The 17,642-nt window shown below is 52.9% G+C and overlaps 1 protein-coding gene across 1 annotated transcript; it reads right to left on the bottom strand.

The window, feature by feature from the left end:
• Positions 1–337: 337 nt before the first annotated feature.
• LOC147109025 (putative G protein-coupled receptor 132) lies at positions 338–4,482 on the bottom strand. The gene has a single exon (XM_086004190.1). The coding sequence runs from the start codon at positions 4,441–4,443 to the stop codon at positions 3,412–3,414; it is 1,032 nt and encodes a 343-aa protein (XP_085860316.1). The 5' UTR covers positions 4,444–4,482; the 3' UTR covers positions 338–3,411.
• Positions 4,483–17,642: the final 13,160 nt, after the last annotated feature.

Here is a 17,642-nt window from a genome sequence, read left to right as displayed (position 1 = left end):
TCTACACTGTCCCATCAAACACTCCCAGGGCAGGTACAGCACGGGTTAGATACAGAGTAAAGCTCTCTCTACGCTGTCCCATCAAACACTCCCAGGGCAGGTACAGCACGGGTTAGATACAGAGTAAAGCTCCGTCTACACTGTCCCATCAAACACTCCCAGGGCAGGTACAGCACGGGTTAGATACAGAGTAAAGCTCTCTCTACACTGTCCCATCAAACACTCCCAGGGCAGGTACAGCACGGGTTAGATACAGAGTAAAGCTCCCTCTACACTGTCCCATCAAACACTCCCAGGGCAGGTACAGCACGGGTTAGATACAGAGTAAAGCTCCCTCTACACTGTCCCATCAAACACTCCCAGGGCAGGTACAGCACAGGTTAGATACAGAGTAAAGCTCTCTCTACACTGTCCCATCAAACACTCCCAGGGCAGGTACAGCACGGGTTAGATACAGAGTAAAGCTTTCTCTTCTTTGTGATGCCCTGAGGGTAAGAATGATGCTATATTTCTCTGCTGAATGATTGAGCAGATTTCCTTTGTTCACCAATTGTAACTAATCCTTAAGGAAATGACTAGCGGTGTCCCACAAGCATCTGTGCTGGGGCCTCACTGATTTACTATGTTTATTAATGACTTAGCTAACACAATAGGAAGCTATATATCCAAATTTGCCGACGACACAATGATTGGTTGCACAGTAAGAAGTGTAGACTGAACCATAAAATTACAAAGAGACACCAATAGATTAAGTGAGTGGGCAAAACTGTGGCAGATGGATTTCAACACAGGTAATTGCGAGGTCATCCTCTCATCCATCTCAGTGGACCGAGAAAGGGTAGATCTCTGTATTACCTAAATGGTGAAAAGCTAGGAACAGCAGAGGTTCAAAGAGATTTAGGGGTCCATGTACACAGATCACTAAAATGTAGTAGTCAGGTACAAAAGTGTTTCAAAAAGGCTAATGGAATGTTTGCCTTTATAGGAGAGGGCTTGAATACAAAGGGGGTAGAAGTTATGCTGCAGCTATACAAAGCCCTGGGTAGACCACACCTAGAGCACTGTGTACAGTTCTGGGTACCGCACCTTAGGAAGGACATACTGGCCTCGGAAGGGTTAGTTTGTGAGGAGAGATGGAGAAATTAGATAAATGAGGCTTGTATTCCTTAGACTATAAAAGGTTAAAGGGTGATTTGATTGAGGATTTTAGGATTTTGAAAGGAATTGATAGGGTAGACAGAGGGAAGGTTTTTCTGTCGTTGAAGGGGGGGGAGGCCGGTGGGGGGAGTCCAGGACAAGGGGACAGAACCTTAAAATCAGAGCCAGGTCAGAGAGAAGTTAGGAAACCTTGCTTCACGCAAAGGATGGTGGAAGTGTGGAACTCTCTCCCACAAAGAGCAGTAGGTGCTAGCTCAATTAAACATCTTAAATCTTAGATCGATAGATTTTTGCTAGACAAGGGTATAAAAAGATATGGAGCCAAGGCAGGTGGGTGAAGTCAAGATCAGCATTGATCACATTGAATGGCAGAACAGGCTTGAAGGCTGAATGGCCTACTCCTGTCCTTATGAGTGTATGGAACCCTTTAGAACTTCCTTATAACTAGTGAACAGAGGAAACCATCGCCCACTGGGCATTAATATTCATTTACCTTTCCTGTGCCTACCTCTCTGAGTGGGGCTGCCAGTTTGTACTGAATTCTGGGCAGTGTTCTGCTATGGCCCCCATTGGGAATTGATTTCAAACTGTCCCAAACACAAGGTCCTTTGGTCTCAACTAGATTCACATTCAGGCTCCAGGGGGAACCTGTCTGTTGGTGGCAGGTGCTCATCCATGAGGAGCAATCCTGTGGGTAAATGCCCATTTTTACCTGAATGGTCAGATTCTGGCTTGCTGAATTACAGTGTCATTGCGCATGTAGCCAGGGACTGAGCGAAGAACCCAACAGGGTAATGGAACACAAGGCTTTGATCGGTGCAATTCCCTGCTCCCCTTTTGATTCACCGTTCACTGTTATTTACCACCCCCCATGATTCACAGAAACATAGGAGCAGGAGTAGGCCATTCGGCCCCTCGAGCCTGCTCCATCATTCAATGCGATCATGGCTGATCATCCAAATTCAGTACCCTGTCCCTGCTTTCTCCCCATATCCCTTGATCCCTTTAGCCTTAAGAAATATATCTAACTCCTTCTTGAATATATTTAATGAATTGGCCTCTACTGCCTTCTGTGGTAGAGAATTCCATAGGTTCACCACTCTCTGGGTGAAGAAATCCCTCCTCATTTCTGTCCTAAATGGCTTACCCCTTATCCTTAGACTGTGACCCCTGGTTCTGGACTCCCCCGCCATCGGGAACAGCCTTCCTGCATCTCGTCTGTCCAGTCCTGTTAGAATTTTATAAGTTTCAATGAGTTCACAGCCCAATTAGTCCCTGATCCTGGAATAATGGAGGAATTACCGAGAAAACTCTTCAACCTTCCAGCGTGCCGTCAATGCCGCCTGTCGTGATCTCGAGACTGTTAAAATGAAATGGGATTGGGAGCCAATCTATCCCAGCCCCATGCCCCCTTGCTCTTTCCCCATACGGGCAGTGTCCAGAGGTAGACATAACGAGGTAGCGCTGCAGTACATTGTAGGTTGATACAGGTTCTCCTCACCCTGCCACTGCAAGCGGAGTTCCTGAGAATGAATTGTAGGGTCATTTCCAGTCCTATGTGTCAGCTGTGGCTCAGTGGGCGGCACTCTCGCCTGAGTCAGAAGGTCGTGGGTTCAAGGCCCACTCCAGGGACTCGAGCACAGAAGTCCAGGCTGACACTCTAGTGTCAGTGCTGAGGGAGCGCCGCACTATCTAGAAGTGCCGTCTTTTGGATGAGACGTTAAACCGAGGCCCCGTCTGCCCTCTCAGGTGGACATAAAAGATCCCATGGCACTATTTCGAAGAAGAGCAGGGGGAGTTATCCCCGGCGTCCTGGCCAATGTTTATCCCTCAAACAACATCACTATAACAGATGATCTAGTCATTACCACATTGCTGTTTGTGGGAGCTTGCTGTGCACAAATTGGCTGCTGCATTTCCTACATTACAACAGTGACTGCACTTCAAAAGTACTTCATTGGCTGTAAAGCACTTTGGGACGTCCGGTGATTGTGAAAGGCGCTATAGAAATGCAAGTCTTTCTTTTTCTAATGCAACCGGTGGGAGCCTTGACCGTCAGAAACACACATGGAAATTCAAAGAGTCAGAAAATCGTTCCCAGTGCACGCCCAGGTTTCTAGTGTGGGCCAATGGACTTCCCATGTGCAAAATTGGAAAGTTACTCCCCACTTTAATGAGCAGCCTTGTTTAATTCAGAAAATGATGTTATGTTGAATAACAGTTGCCAGGGGAGCATCTTTAGCCAATCCCTAGTCAGTTTTCACTGGGGATAGTTTCCATTGGATAGACGGATGACCTCGAAAAGTGTCCGTTTCTCAAAATCCAGCTCTCGGACCTGTTTCCGTGGAAGGCGGAACTGTTTCTGATGCACTGGAGGTCACGCAGGAGCTCCTGCCTCACGCTCTCACAGGAGAACATGTAGAGCATTGGGTTTATGGCGCTGTTGACGGTGCAGAGGCAAAGGAAGCCAGTGGAGGCAGCATAGATCTTCTGCTCGAACCAGCAGCTGTTCGTGTACAGCGAGAATACGACGGCCCTGCTGAGGAGGATGATGTGGTACGGGGCGAAGCAGACGAGGAAGATGAGTATCACGGCGATGGACAGGTACTTCACCTTGGTCTTCTCGCGCGGGTTGAGGCATTTGGTGGTCCGGATCCTCTGGAAGATCATCAAGTTGGTGACGGCCAGGATGACTAGCGGGATGCAGAAGCCCACGCAGAACCTGGCGTAGTTGAAATTGGCCACCAGTGGCGGCATGGGGAAGGTCTCGAAGCACGAGTCGTTCTTGTCCGTGCTGCTCCTCACATCCGACAGAAAGAAGACAGGCAGGTGAGTGAACATCACCAGCAGCCAGGCGCCGGCGCTGACCAGCACGGCGGTCCTTCGTCGCCGACGCCACTGCGCCTCGATGGGGTGGAGAACCACCAGGCAGCGGTCGACAGAGATGCAGCAGAGCAGCAGGATGCTGATGTACAGGTTGTTGAAGAAGATGAAGCCGGTCAGCTTGCAGGCATCGTCGCTCTGGGTCCACTTGTTGTGGTTCAGCACGTAGGTGATCCACTGCGGGATGGTGCCCATGTACAGCAGGTCGGAGAGCGAGAGGGTGAGCAGGTAAACCGACAGCACGTTCTTGCGCCAGATCTTCAAGGAGGACAGGCACAGGGTCAGAAGGTTGGCCGGGACCCCGATGACAAGAACCAGGCTGTAGACGGTGACCAGTGGCGCCACCCCGTGGTCATAGGTGATGTTGCAGGCCTGCGCTGCGCCGTCGCTGGTGTTTCTCATTGCAAAGGAAGCGCTGGGACCATCCTAGCCACTGGTCCCGGGTCGTATCCTGAAAGGAAAGGGAAAGCCATTGAATAAACCCAAATAGGCAGGCGCATTTCTTTTCGCTGCTTCCCAGTTTCACCCCGCCGCCCCCCTGCTCCCCTCCCACCCCCACCCTGTTCCAAAGCTGTTGGCTTTAATTCTGAAGCAGCTCTCACATTAACAGGACGGGGCAGTGCGGCCTATCCAGCTGGCTCCACCATTTTGGTTGCCATGTTTATAAGAACATAAGGATTAGGAGCAGGAGTCGGCCACACGGCCACTCGAGCCTGCCAATGAGATCATGGCTGAGCTTCTACATCATCTCCACTTTCCTGAACTATCCCCTTATCCCTTGATTCACTTAGCTTCCTTTCTTTAAATCCCAATCTCCTTCCCTCAGTCCATTGGTACTATGGAGGGACGTCAGTTGGAGAGGATTATTCACCCTAGCCACGGACTGAGAGTTCTCCTCATTTTCCTCTCTGCTCTGGTCCATAAGGAACATAAGAATTAGGAGCAGGAATCTAATACATCTAATGGGAGGAACATCTGCCCCGTAACTCTAAATACTCTCACTTCCCAACTAACTTTCTATCTCCCTTTTAAACATCTCAATTGATTCTTCATCTATGGTGATGCAATTCTCATTCTCACCACCCTGTGTGTGAAGAAATTTTCTTGGATTCTCTTTTAACCACCTTAACTTGAAATCCAAGATTCCCGTCCCTCATTCTGGATTGCCCCGCCGAAGGGATAAAGTAGCTCCCTTTCTATCTCATTAAATTCCCTCCATTATTTTCAATACCTCAATCATATCACCTCCTTAACCTCCTCATCGCCAAGCAATATAACCCAAGGTTACCCAGTCTCTCATTATAACGCAGTGCCTTTATCCCAGCCTGGTGGATTTTGACCGGACTTTGTCCAATACCAGTATATGCTCCCTGAGGTGGGATGCCCTAAAGTGGAGCACGATGGGGTAATTTCGCCATTTACACAATGGCATCGAACCTCATCCACTGGGATAGCATCTCGGGGAAATGGGACGGTGATAGAACGGAAACTTCTATCCTCCTCTCTGACTTCGCCCACCCAGACCCTAATCCACACCTACATCAGGTCCTTGAATTGCATTTTCCTCACCGGCCGTCCAGCCCCCGCCCTTCGCAAGCTCCAGTTAACACAGAACACCACAGCCCGTATCCTCTCCTTCCCTCTCACCCCCATCACCCTGACCCAGGCTCCACTGGCTGCTTCGCCCCAGAACGCTAGCTTCAAGATCCTGACACTCACTTTCAACGTGCTTACCCCAGAAACCAACACCACTCCCACCCATCAACCCCCCACCTCATTGTACAATAACAACGGCCCAGATGGACAGATTAGAATAAAGGGAGATAAGTAGAAGCGAAGTGACAATAGCAGAGCCAGAATGAGGAAGCAGAAATATTGATGAAGAAAGGGAAGTCAAGGGCAAGTGGAAGTAACACGTTTTGAATGTGTTATTATTATTTAAACATATATTTTAAAGCTTGTTACTACAGCTTCAGATCCCCCGGGGTTCAGTCCCCTCTCCCATTGTTTGAAGTGTCCCCGGGGGGTCCGGTCCCATCCGGTCCTCTCTCCCTCTGTTTGAAGGGTCCCTGGGGGGTCCGGTCCTCTCTCCCATTGTTTGAAGGATCCCCGGGGTCCGGTCCTCTCTCCCATTGTTTGAAGGGTCCCCGGGGGTCCGGTCCTCTCTCCCTCTGTTTGAAGGGCCCCCGGGGTCCGGTCCTCTCTCCCATTGTTTGAAGGGTCCCCGGGGGGTCCGGTCCTCTCTCCCATTGTTTGAAGGGTCCCCGGGGGGTCCGGTCCTCTCTCCCATTGTTTGAAGGGTCCCCGGGGGGTCCGGTCCTCTCTCTCTCTGTTTGAAGGGTCCCCGAGGTCCGGTCCTCTCTCCCATTGTTTGAAGGGTCCCCGGGGGGTCCGGTCCTCTCTCCCATTGTTTGAAGGGTCCCCGGGGGGTCCGGTCCTCTCTCTCTCTGTTTGAAGGGTCCCCGAGGTCCGGTCCTCTCTCCCATTGTTTGAAGGGTCCCCGGGGGGGTCCGGTCCTCTCTCCCTCTGTTTGAAGGGTCCCCGGGGGGTCCAGTCCTCTATCCCATTGTTTGAAGGGCCTCCGGGGTCCGGTCCCCTCTCCCTCTGTTTGAAGGGTCCCCGGGGGTCCGGTCCTCTCTCCCATTGTTTGAAGGGTCCCCGGGGTCCAGTCCTCTCTCCCATTGTTTGAAGGGTCCCCGGGGTCCAGTCCTCTCTCCCATTGTTTGAAGGGTCCCTGGGGTCCGGTCCTCTCTCCCTCTGTTTGAAGGGTCCCCGGGGTCCAGTCCTCTATCCCATTGTTTGAAGGGTCCCCGGGGTCCGGTCCTCTCTCCCTCTGTTTGAAGGGTCCCCGGGGTCCAGTCCTCTCTCCCATTGTTTGAAGGGTCCCTGGGATCCGGTCCTCTCTCCCATTGTTTGAAGGGTCCCCGGGGGGTCCGGCCCTCTCTCCCTCTGTTTGAAGGGTCCCCGGGGGGTCCGGTCCTCTCTCCCTCTGTTTGAAGGGTCCCTGGGATCCGGTCCTCTCTCCCATTGTTTGAAGGGTCCCCGGGGGGTCCGGTCCTCTCTCCCATTGTTTGAAGGATCCCCGGGATCCGGTCCCCTCTCCCATTGTTTGAAGGGTCCCCGGGGGGTCCGGCCCTCTCTCCCTCTGTTTGAAGGGTCCCCGGGGGGTCCGGTCCTCTCTCCCTCTGTTTGAAGGGTCCCCGGGGGGGTCCGGTCCTCTCTCCCTCTGTTTGAAGGGTCCCCGGGGGTTCCGGTCCTCTCTCCCATTGTTTGATGGGTCCCCGGGGTCCGGTCCTCTCTCCCTCTGTTTGAAGGGTCCCCGGGGGGTCCGGTCCTCTCTCCCACTGTTTGAAGGGTCCCCGGGGGGGTCCGGTCCTCTCTCCCATTGTTTGAAGGATCCCCGGGGTCCGGTCCCCTCTCCCACTGTTTGAAGGGTCCCCGGGGGGTCCGGCCCTCTCTCCCATTGTTTGAAGGGTCCCCGGGGTCCGGTCCTCTCTCCCTCTGTTTGAAGGGTCCCCGGGGTCCGGTCCTCTCTCCCTCTGTTTGAAGGGTCCCCGGGGGGTCTGGTCCTCTCTCCCTCTGTTTGAAGGATCCCCGGGGTCCGGTCCTCTCTCCCATTGTTTGAAGGGTCCCCGGGGGGTCCGGTCCCCTCTCCCTCTGTTTGAAGGGTCCCCGGGGGGTCTGGTCCTCTCTCCCTCTGTTTGAAGGATCCCCGGGGTCCGGTCCTCTCTCCCTCTGTTTGAAGGGTCCCCGGGGGGTCCGGTCCTCTCTCCCATTGTTTGAAGGGTCCCCGGGGTCCGGTCCTCTCTCCCTCTGTTTGAAGGGTCCCCGGGGGGTCCGGCCCTCTCTCCCTCTGTTTGAAGGGTCCCCTGGGGGTCCGGTCCTCTCTCCCTCTGTTTGAAGGATCCCCGGGGGTCCGGTCCTCTCTCCCATTGTTTGAAGGGTCCCCGGGGGGTCCGGTCCCCTCTCCCACTGTTTGAAGGATCCCCGGGGTCCGGTCCTCTCTCCCTCTGTTTGAAGGGTCCCCGGGGTCCGGTCCCCTCTCCCTCTGTTTGAAGGGTCCCCGGGGGGTCCGGTCCCCTCTCCCACTGTTTGAAGGATCCCGGGGTCCGGTCCTCTCTCCCTCTGTTTGAAGGATCCCCGGGGTCCGGTCCCCTCTCCCACTGTTTGAAGGGTCCCCGGGGTCCGGTCCTCTCTCCCTCTGTTTGAAGGGTCCCCGGGGGGTCCGGTCCTCTCTCCCTCTGTTTGAAGGATCCCCGGGGTCCGGTCCCCTCTCCCACTGTTTGAAGGATCCCCGGGGTCTGGTCCCCTCTCCCATTGTTTGAAGGGTCCCCGGGGTCCGGTCCTCTCTCCCATTGTTTGAAGGGTCCCCGGGGTCCGGTCCTCTCTCCCATTGTTTGAAGGGTCCCCGGGGGTCCGGTCCTCTCTCCCATTGTTTGAAGGGTCCCCGGGGTCCGGTCCTCTCTCCCTCTGTTTGAAGGGTCCCCGGGGTCCGGTCCTCTCTCCCACTGTTTGAAGGATCCCCGGGGTCCGGTCCCCTCTCCCATTGTTTGAAGGGTCCCCGGGGTCCGGTCCCCTCTCCCACTGTTTGAAGGGTCCCCGGGGTCCGGTCCCCTCTCCCATTGTTTGAAGGGTCCCCGGGGGTCCGGTCCTCTCTCCCATTGTTTGAAGGGTCCCCGGGGTCTGGTCCTCTCTCCCATTGTTTGAAGGGTCCCCGGGGTCCGGTCCTCTTTCCTTCTGTTTCTTCCACATCAAGAGCCTCCTCCACTCACGCGATCCATCCTTTCACTGATGATTTCATTCTACATCCAGATTCCTTTAACCACATAACTCCTTAACCTTCTCCATGCCCTTCAGTGGGTCACAGCTACAGTTACTTCATGTTTCCTATCTGTCTAACCTACTGCTCTTACATTTGATGATCCACCCTCAATCATTCTTCATCCACTGGTGTGTTGGACCTCAACAACAACAACAATAACAATTTGCATTTATAAAGCATCTTTAAAGTAGTAAAATGCCCCAAGGCACTTCATAGGAGATATAGCCAACACAATTTGACACTGAGCCACATAAGGAGATATTAGGGCAGATAACTAAACGCTCCGTCAAATAGGTAGGTTTTGAGGTGCGTCTTCAAGAAGGAGAGCGAGGTAGGGAAGTGGAGAGGTTTAGGGAGTGAATTCCAGCGCTTAGGGCCCAGGCAGCTGAAAGCACGGCCACCAATAGAGGTGCAATTAAAATCGGGGATGCACAAGTGGCCAGAATTGATCTATGACCTCAAATAAGACTATCGCATCTTCCTCCATTGCCGAAACTGTCTCCAAGAAGCTTTGGTTTCCACTCAACATGTCTTAACTCTCCAAAGCTCTGGTCTGCTCAAGAGTTGAGTCCTGCTCCCAAATCTAGGAGGGATCTTGTAAAATCTCTCCCACACCCTCAACACAGTGGTCGAGAGTTTCCTCAGAGCTTCTCTTGTAACTTTGCCGCAGGTTCAGCAGAAATTTGCGCGCGTAAGCAAGGTACCTGGCGAAATTACACCGGAGGATGGGAAAAGCTTTGAGGAAATTAACCCCCAGTGTTATCTAACATTGATTCCACCACACCTCTGGCCTCCAATTTCACTATCTCTCCATCGCAACCTTCCATTTCTCTCTGTCTATTTGATCAATAAGCACAGAAGAGACTGTGAGCTAAAATTAAAGCTGATGGAATTGAAGGCATATTATTGACCTGGTTAGAAGATTGTTTAGGCTGCAGGAGACAGAGAGCAGGGATAATTGGTATGTACTTGAATTGGAAAGAAGTGACTAGTGGTGTCCCACAGGGATCTGTGCTGGGGCCTCAACTAGTCACAATACTTATTAATGACATAGATCACAAGAGAGCGAGCCTGGTGCAGGAGAATGATCTGAGAGCGAGCCCGGAACAGGAGAATGATCCGAGAGCAAGCCCGGAGCAGGAGAATGGGCCGAGAGTGAGCCCGGAGCAGGAGGATGATCTGAGAGCGAACCTGGAGCAGGAGAATGGGCCGAGAGCGAGCCCGGAGCAGGAGAATGATCTGAGAGTGAGCCTGGAGCAGGAGAATGGGCCGAGAGTGAGCCCAGAGCAGGGGAATGGGCCAAGAGTGAGCCCGGAGCAGGGGAATGATCTGAGAGCGAGCCCGGAGCAGGGGAATGGGCCGAGAGCGAGCCCGGAGCAGGAGAATGATCTGAGAGTGAGCCCGGAGCAGGGGAATGATCTGAGAGTGAGCCTGGAGCAGGGGAATGGGCCGAGAGCGAGCCCAGAGCAGGAGAATGATCCAAGAGTGAGCCCGGAGCAGGGGAATGATCTGAGAGCGAGCCCGGAGCAGGGGAATGATCTGAGAGCGAGCCCGGAGCAGGGGAATGGGCCGAGAGTGAGCCCGGAGCAGTAGAATGGGCTGAGAGCGAGCCCGGAGCTGGAGAATGATCTGAGAGTGAGCCCGGAGCAGGGGAATGATGTGAGAGCGAGCCCGGAGCAGGAGAATGATCTGAGAGCGAGCCCGGAGCAGGAGAATGATCTGAGAGTGAGCCCGGAGCAGGAGAATGATCTGAGAGCGAGCCTGGAGCAGGAGAATGGGCCGAGAGCGAGCCCGGAGCAGGGGAATGGGCCGAGAGTGAGCCCGGAGCAGGGTAATGGGCCGAGAGTGAGCCCGGAGCAGGAGAATGATCTGAGAGCGAGCCTGGAGCAGGAGAATGGGCCGAGAGTGAGCCTGGAGCAGGAGAATGATCTGAGAGCGAGCCTGGAGCAGGAGAATGATCTGAGAGCGAGCCCGGAGCAGGAGAATGGGCCGAGAGTGAGCCCGGAGCAGGAGAATGGGCCGAGAGTGAGCCCGGAGCAGGGGAATGGGCCGAGAGTGAGCCCGGGGCAGGAGAATGGGCCAACAGCGAGCCCGGAGCAGGAGAATGATCTGAGAGCGAGCCCGGAGCAGGAGAATGGGCCGAGAGCGAGCCCAGAGCAGGAGAATGATCTGAGAGCGAGCCCGGAGCAGGGGAATGAGCCGAGAGCGAGCCCGGAGCAGGAGAATGATCTGAGTGCGAGCCAGAGCAGGGGAATGAGCCGAGAGCGAGCCCGGAGCAGGGGAGTGGGCCGAGAGCGAGCCCGGAGCAGGAGAATGGTCTGAGAGCGAGCCCGGAGCAGGGGAATGGGCCGAGAGCGAGCCCGGAGCAGGAGAATGGTCTGAGAGCGAGCCCGGAGCAGGAGAATGATCTGAGAGCGAGCCCGGAGCAGGAGAATGGGCCGAGAGCGAGCCCGGAGCAGGAGAATGATCTGAGAGTGAGCCGGGAGCAGGAGAATGGGCCGAGAGCGAGCCCGGAGCAGGAGAATGGGTGGAGAGCGAGCCCGGAGCAGGAGAATGATCTGAGAGCGAGCCTGGAGCAGGAGAATGGGCCGAGAGCGAGCCCGGAGCAGGAGAATGATCTGAGAGTGAGCCCGGAGCAGCAGAATGATCTGAGAGCGAGCCTGGAGCAGGAGAATGATCTGAGAGTGAGCCCGGAGCAGGAGAATGGGCCGAGAGCGAGCCCGGAGCAGGAGAATGGGCCGAGAGCGAGCCTGGAGCAGGAGAATGGGCCGAGAGTGAGCCCGGAGCAGGGGAGTGGGCCGAGAGCGAGCCTGGAGCAGGAGAATGGGCCGAGAGCGAGCCCGGAGCAGGAGAATGATCTGAGAGCGAGCCCGGAGCAGGAGAATGATCTGAGAGCGAGCCCAGAGCAGGAGAATGATCTGAGAGGGAGCCCGGAGCAGGAGAATGGGCCGAGAGCGAGCCCGGAGCAGGAGAATGGGCCGAGAGTGAGCCCGGAGCAGGAGAATGGGCCGAGAGTGAGCCTGGAGCAGGGGAATGATCTGAGAGCGAGCCCGGAGCAGGGGAATGGTCTGAGAGCGAGCCCGGAGCAGGGGAATGATCTGAGAGCGAGCCCGGAGCAGGGGAATGGTCTGAGAGTGAGCCCAGAGGAGGAGAATGATCTGAGAGCGAGCCCGGAGCAGGAGAATGATCTGAGAGTGAGCCTGGAGCAGGAGAATGATCTGAGAGCGAACCCGGAGCAGGAGAATGATCTGAGAGCGAGCCCGGAGTAGGAGAATGATCTGAGAGCGAGCCCGGAGTAGGAGAATGATCTGAGAGCGAGCCCGGAGCAGGAGAATGGGCCGAGAGTGAGCCCGGAGCAGGGGAATGGGCTGGGAGCGAGCCCGGAGCAGGAGAATGGGCCGAGAGCGAGCCCGGAGCAGGGGAATGGGCTGAGACCGAGCCCGGAGCAGGAGAATGGGCCGAGAGCGAGCCCGGAGCAGGGGAATGATCTGAGAGCGAGCCTGGAGCAGGAGAATGATCTGAGAGCGAGCCCGCAGCAGGAGAATGATCCGAGAGCGAGCCCGGAGCAGGAGAATGATCTAAGAGCGAGCCCGCAGCAGGAGAATGATCCAAGAGTGAGCCCGGAGTAGGAGAATGGGCCGAGAGTGAGCCCGGAGCAGGGGAATGGGCTGAGAGCGAGCCCGGAGCAGGGGAATGTGCTGAGAGCGAGCCCGGAGCAGGAGAATGGGCCGAGAGCGAGCCCGGAGCAGGAGATGTGCTGAGAGCGAGCCCAGAGCAGGAGAATGATCTCAGGGCGTGCCCAGAGCAGGAGAATAATCTCAGAGCGAGCTGGGAGCAGGAGAATGATCTGAGAGCGAGCCTGGAGCTGGAGAATGGGCCGAGAGCGAGCCCAGAGCAGGAGAATGGGCCGAGAGCGAGCCCGGAGCAGGAGAATGATCTGAGAGTGAGCCCGGAGCAGCAGAATGATCTGAGAGCGAGCCTGGAGCAGGGGAATGATCTGAGAGCAAGCCCCGAGTAGGAGAATGGGCCAAGAGTGAGCCCGGAGCAGGGGAATGATCTGAGAGCGAGCCCGGAGCAGGGGAATGGGCCATGAGTGAGCCCGGAGCAGGAGAATGGGCTGAGAGTGAGCCCGGGGCAGGAGAATGGGCCGAGAGCGAGCCCAGAGCAGGAGAATGGGCTGAGAGTGAGCCCGGAGCAGGAGAATGGACTGAGAGCGAGCCCGGAGCAGGAGAATGGGCCGAGAGCGAGCCCGGAGCAGGGGAATGATCTGAGAGCGAGCCTGGAGCAGGAGAATGATCTGAGAGCGAGCCCGGAGCAGCAGAATGATCTGAGAGCGAGCCCAGAGCAGGGGAGTGATCTGAGAGCGAACCTGGAGCAGGAGAATGATCTGAGAGCGAGCCCGGAGCAGGAGAATGATCTGAGAGTGAGCCGGGAGCAGGGGAATGATCCGAGAGCGAGCCTGGAGCAGGAGAATGGGCCGAGAGTGAGCCCGGAGCAGGAGAATGATCTCAGAGCGAGCCCGGAGCAGGGGAATGATCTCAGAGCGAGCCCGGAGCTGCGCCAACTGACCTGGGAGGGTAAGAAGTTGAATGATTCAAAGTGTGATGTCATAGGAAAGCAGGGAAGCGATTGGTTGGTCTGTATTGCTCTCTTTTTCTTGGGCATTGGTTTAAATTAAGAGCCGGGATTAAAAACTAAACGTTCAAAACTTAAACAGTTAATTAATTAAATACATTAGAGATGGCAGGACAGGCGATGTGCTACTGCTGCAACATATGGGAGCTGGTGGACACCATTGAGGTCCACGGCGACCACATTTTCAGTAAGTGTTGGTTGCTCGAGGAACTTCGGCTCTGTGTTGAAGAGCTGGAGTTCGAGCTTCAAACACTGAGACACATCAGGGAGGGGGAGGGTTACCTGGATGCTGTATTCCAGGAGGCAGTCACACCCCTTAGATTAATTAATTCTAATTTGGTCCGTGGTCAGGGACAGGTGGGTGTGACTATGAACGAGGCAGGTATGGGGGGACCCAGGAGGAGCCTCAGCCCTTGCTCTTGTCCAACTGTTACGAAGTTCTTACTCTCTGTGTAGACGAGAGCAGGGACTGCAGGGAAGATGAGCAAACTGACCACAGCACTGTGGTACAGGGAACCATTCAAGTGGGGGGAGCAAAAAGAAATGTGGTAGTGGTAGGGGACAGTATAGTTAGGGGGATAGACACTGTTCTCTGCAGCCAAGAGCGTGAGTCCCAACGGCTGTGTTGCCTGCCCGGTGCCAGGGTAAAGGACATCTCCTCTGGGCTGGAGAAGAACTTAGAGTGGGAGGGGAAAGATTCAGTTGTCGTGGTCCATGTAGGTACCAATGACATAAGTAGAACAAAGAAAGAGGTTCTGCTGAGGGAGTATGAGCAGCTCAAATCAAATCAAATCAACTTTTATTGTCATTGTTAGTGCACAAGTGCAGTACAACGAAATGTAGGCTTGCGGCTCCCGAGAGTGTACATTTAGATTAAGACATTTAAACATTCAACATACATTTGGCTTGTAATACATTACATAAACATAACCATAATAAAGTGCATTGGCAGATGTGCAGGCTTTAGAGTTTATTTGTGGAGTTCAGTAGGATGACAGCCCTGGGAAAGAAGCTGTTCCTAAATCTGGTCGTACAGGTGCAAATGCATCTGTAGCGTCTCCCAGATGGCAGGAGGGCGAACAGACTGTGGCTGGGGTGGGTAGGGTCTTTGATGATGGACCGTGACCTCCGTAAACAACGTTTCTGGTATATGTGCTCTATGGTCGGTAGCCGGGTGTTGGTAATGCGTTGGGCAGTTTTGACTACCCGCTGATTAAAAATCAGAACCACAAAGGTAATAATCTCTGGATTACTACCTGAGCCACATGCAAATTGGCGCAGGGTAAATAAGATCAGCGAGATGAACGAGTGGCTGAGAGATTGGTGTGGGAGAAATGGGTTTTGATTCTTGGGGCACTGGCACCAGTACTGGAGTAAGAGGGAGCTTTTCTGTCGGGACGGGCTTCATTTGAACCAGGCTGGGACCAGTGTCCTGGCGAATCAAATAACTAGGGCTGTAGATTGGGCTTTAAACTAAATAGTAGGGGGAGTGGGGGGGAATCCGCTGAGCGGAAATTTCAAAAGTCAACGACAAATGAGAAGGCAAATGTGCCGGGTAGTGATCGGGGTAATGATAACCAGAGTGTGACAAGAAGGGACGGAGCGTATAAGAGTGCATCAGAAAGAGGGGTCAGAGTAGGGAATCACACAGAATCACAGAAACCCCACAGTGCAGATAGAGGCCATTTCGGCCCATCGAGCCTGCACCGACACATATCCCACCCAATCCCCGTAACCCCTACAGCAACACATATCCCACCCTATCCCTGTAACCCCACGTATTTAATCCCCCTAACACTAAGGGTCAATTTATCATAGCCAATCAACCTAACCCGCACATCTTTGGACTGTGGGAGGAAACCGGAGCACCCGGAGAAAACCCACGCAAACACGGGGAGAATGTGCAAACTCCACACAGACAGTCACCCGAGGCCGGATTCGAACCCGGGTCTCTGGCGCTGTGAGGCAACAGTGCTAACCACTATGCCACCGTGCTGGAAAAATGTAAAAAGACAACATTAAAAGCTCTGTAATGAAATCTGTTTGTCTTGATCCTGTATTCGTTTTGCACTCATGTATATTACCCTCCCCCACTGTGTATAGTTTCACTTCCTCTTTCCCGACTAACCTGGGAGGTTCCAGGTCTTGGCTCTTGGCTCCGCCCCTGACTTCTCTTACATAAAGATCCCAGGATCTGTATGACTCATTCCTGTGAACCAGTCGGCATGTTGAGATGATAGCTCTGATCTTAGTGATTAAAAGCCAACTTGTTTAAGTCTATAACTTCTAGTTTTGTGGTTATTGAAGGCCCATCAAGCTCTATATCTGAATGCATGCAGCATTCGTAACAAGATGGATGAGTTGACAGCACAAATAGAAATAAATGGGTTTGATCTGATCGCCATTACAGAGACGTGGTTGCAAGGTGACAAGGGCTGGGAGCTAAATATTCAGGAGTATTTGCCATTTCATAAGGATAGGCAGAAAGGGAAAAGGAGGTGGTGTAGCTCTGGTAATAAGGGATGAGATCCGTGCAGTAGTGAGAAATGATATTGGCTCAGAAGATCAAGACGTAGAATCAGTTTGGGTGGAGGTAAGAAATAATAAGGGTAAGAAGTCACTGGTGGGAGTGGTCTACAGGCCCATAAACAGTAGCCACACTGTAGGACAGATAATAAATCAAGAAATAATAGAGGCTTGTAAGAAAGGTACGGCTATAATCATGAGAGATTTTAATCTTCATATTGATTGGACAAAGCAAATTGGCAAAGATAAACTTGAGGAAGAGTTCTTAGAGTGTATGCAGGATGCTTTCTTGGAACAATACGTTGTGGAACTAACCAGGGAGAAGACTATTTTAGATCTGGTAATGTGTAACGAGGCTGGATTAATTAATGATCTCGAAGTGAAGGATTCTCTTGGGAAGAGTGATCATAGCATGGTAGAATTTCAAATTCAGTTTGAGGGTGAGAAAGCTGGGCCTCAAACTAGTGTCCTGAACTTAAATAAAGGTAATTACAAAGGTATGAAGGCAGACTTGGTTAAGGTGGACTGGGAAAATATATTACAGGGTAATATTTAAGGAGATATTTCATAAGTCTCAGCAAAGATATATTCCAGTGAGAAAGAAAGACTCTAAGAGAAGGATGAACCATCCGTGGCTGACTAAGGAAGTAAAGGATGGTATCAAATTGAAAACAAAGGCATACAATGTTGCGAAGAATAGTGGAAGGCCAGAGGATTGGGAAATTGTTAAAAACCAGCAAAGGACGACTAAAAAAATGATAGAGAGAAGATAGCTTATGAGAGTAAGCTAGCAAGAAATATAAAAACAGGCAGTAAGAGCTTCTACAGGTATATAAAAAGGAAGAGAGTAGCTAAAGTAAACGTTGGTCCCCTAGAGGATGAGTCTGGGGAATTAATAATGGAAAACAGGGAAATGGCGGAGACATTGAACAAATATTTTGTATCGGTCTTCATGGTAGAAGACACTAAAAGCATCCCAATAATGGACAATCAAGGGGCTATTGGGGTGGGGGGAGCTTAAAACAATCACTATCGCTAGAGAAAAAGTACTAGGCAAACTAATGGGACTAAAGGTGGACAAGTCCCCTGGACCCGATGGCCTGCATCCTAGGGTCTTAAAAGAGGTGGCTGCAGAGATAGTGGATGCATTGGTTGTAATCTACCAAAATTCCATGGATTCTGGAGCGGTCCCAGCAGACTGGAAAACCGCAAATGTAACGCCCCTATTTAAGAAAGGAGGGAGACAGAAAGCAGGCAACTATCGACCAGTTAGCCTAATATCTGTCATTGGGAAAATGCTGGAGCCCATCATTAAGGAGGTAATAGATAGCAGGACATTTAGAAAATCATAATATAGTCAAGCAGAGTCAGCATGGTTTTATGAAAGGGAAATCATGTTTGACAAATTTGCTGGAGTTCTTTAAGGATGTAACGAGCAGGGTGGATAAAGGGGAACCAGTAGATGTCGTGTATTTGGATTTCCAAAAGGCATTCGATAAGGTGCCACATAAAAGGTTACTGCACAAGATAAGAGCTCACGGGGTTGGGGGTAATATATTAGCATGGATAGAGGATTGGCTAACTAACAGAAAGCAGAGAGTCGAGATAAATGGGCCAT

This window comes from Somniosus microcephalus, chromosome 12, assembly GCF_052327205.1.
Source record: "Somniosus microcephalus isolate GS21.2 chromosome 12, FLI_Smic_1.0, whole genome shotgun sequence".
NCBI classification, from domain to species: Eukaryota; Metazoa; Chordata; class Chondrichthyes; order Squaliformes; family Somniosidae; genus Somniosus; species Somniosus microcephalus.
This window is presented reverse-complemented; position numbering and strand designations above follow the sequence as displayed.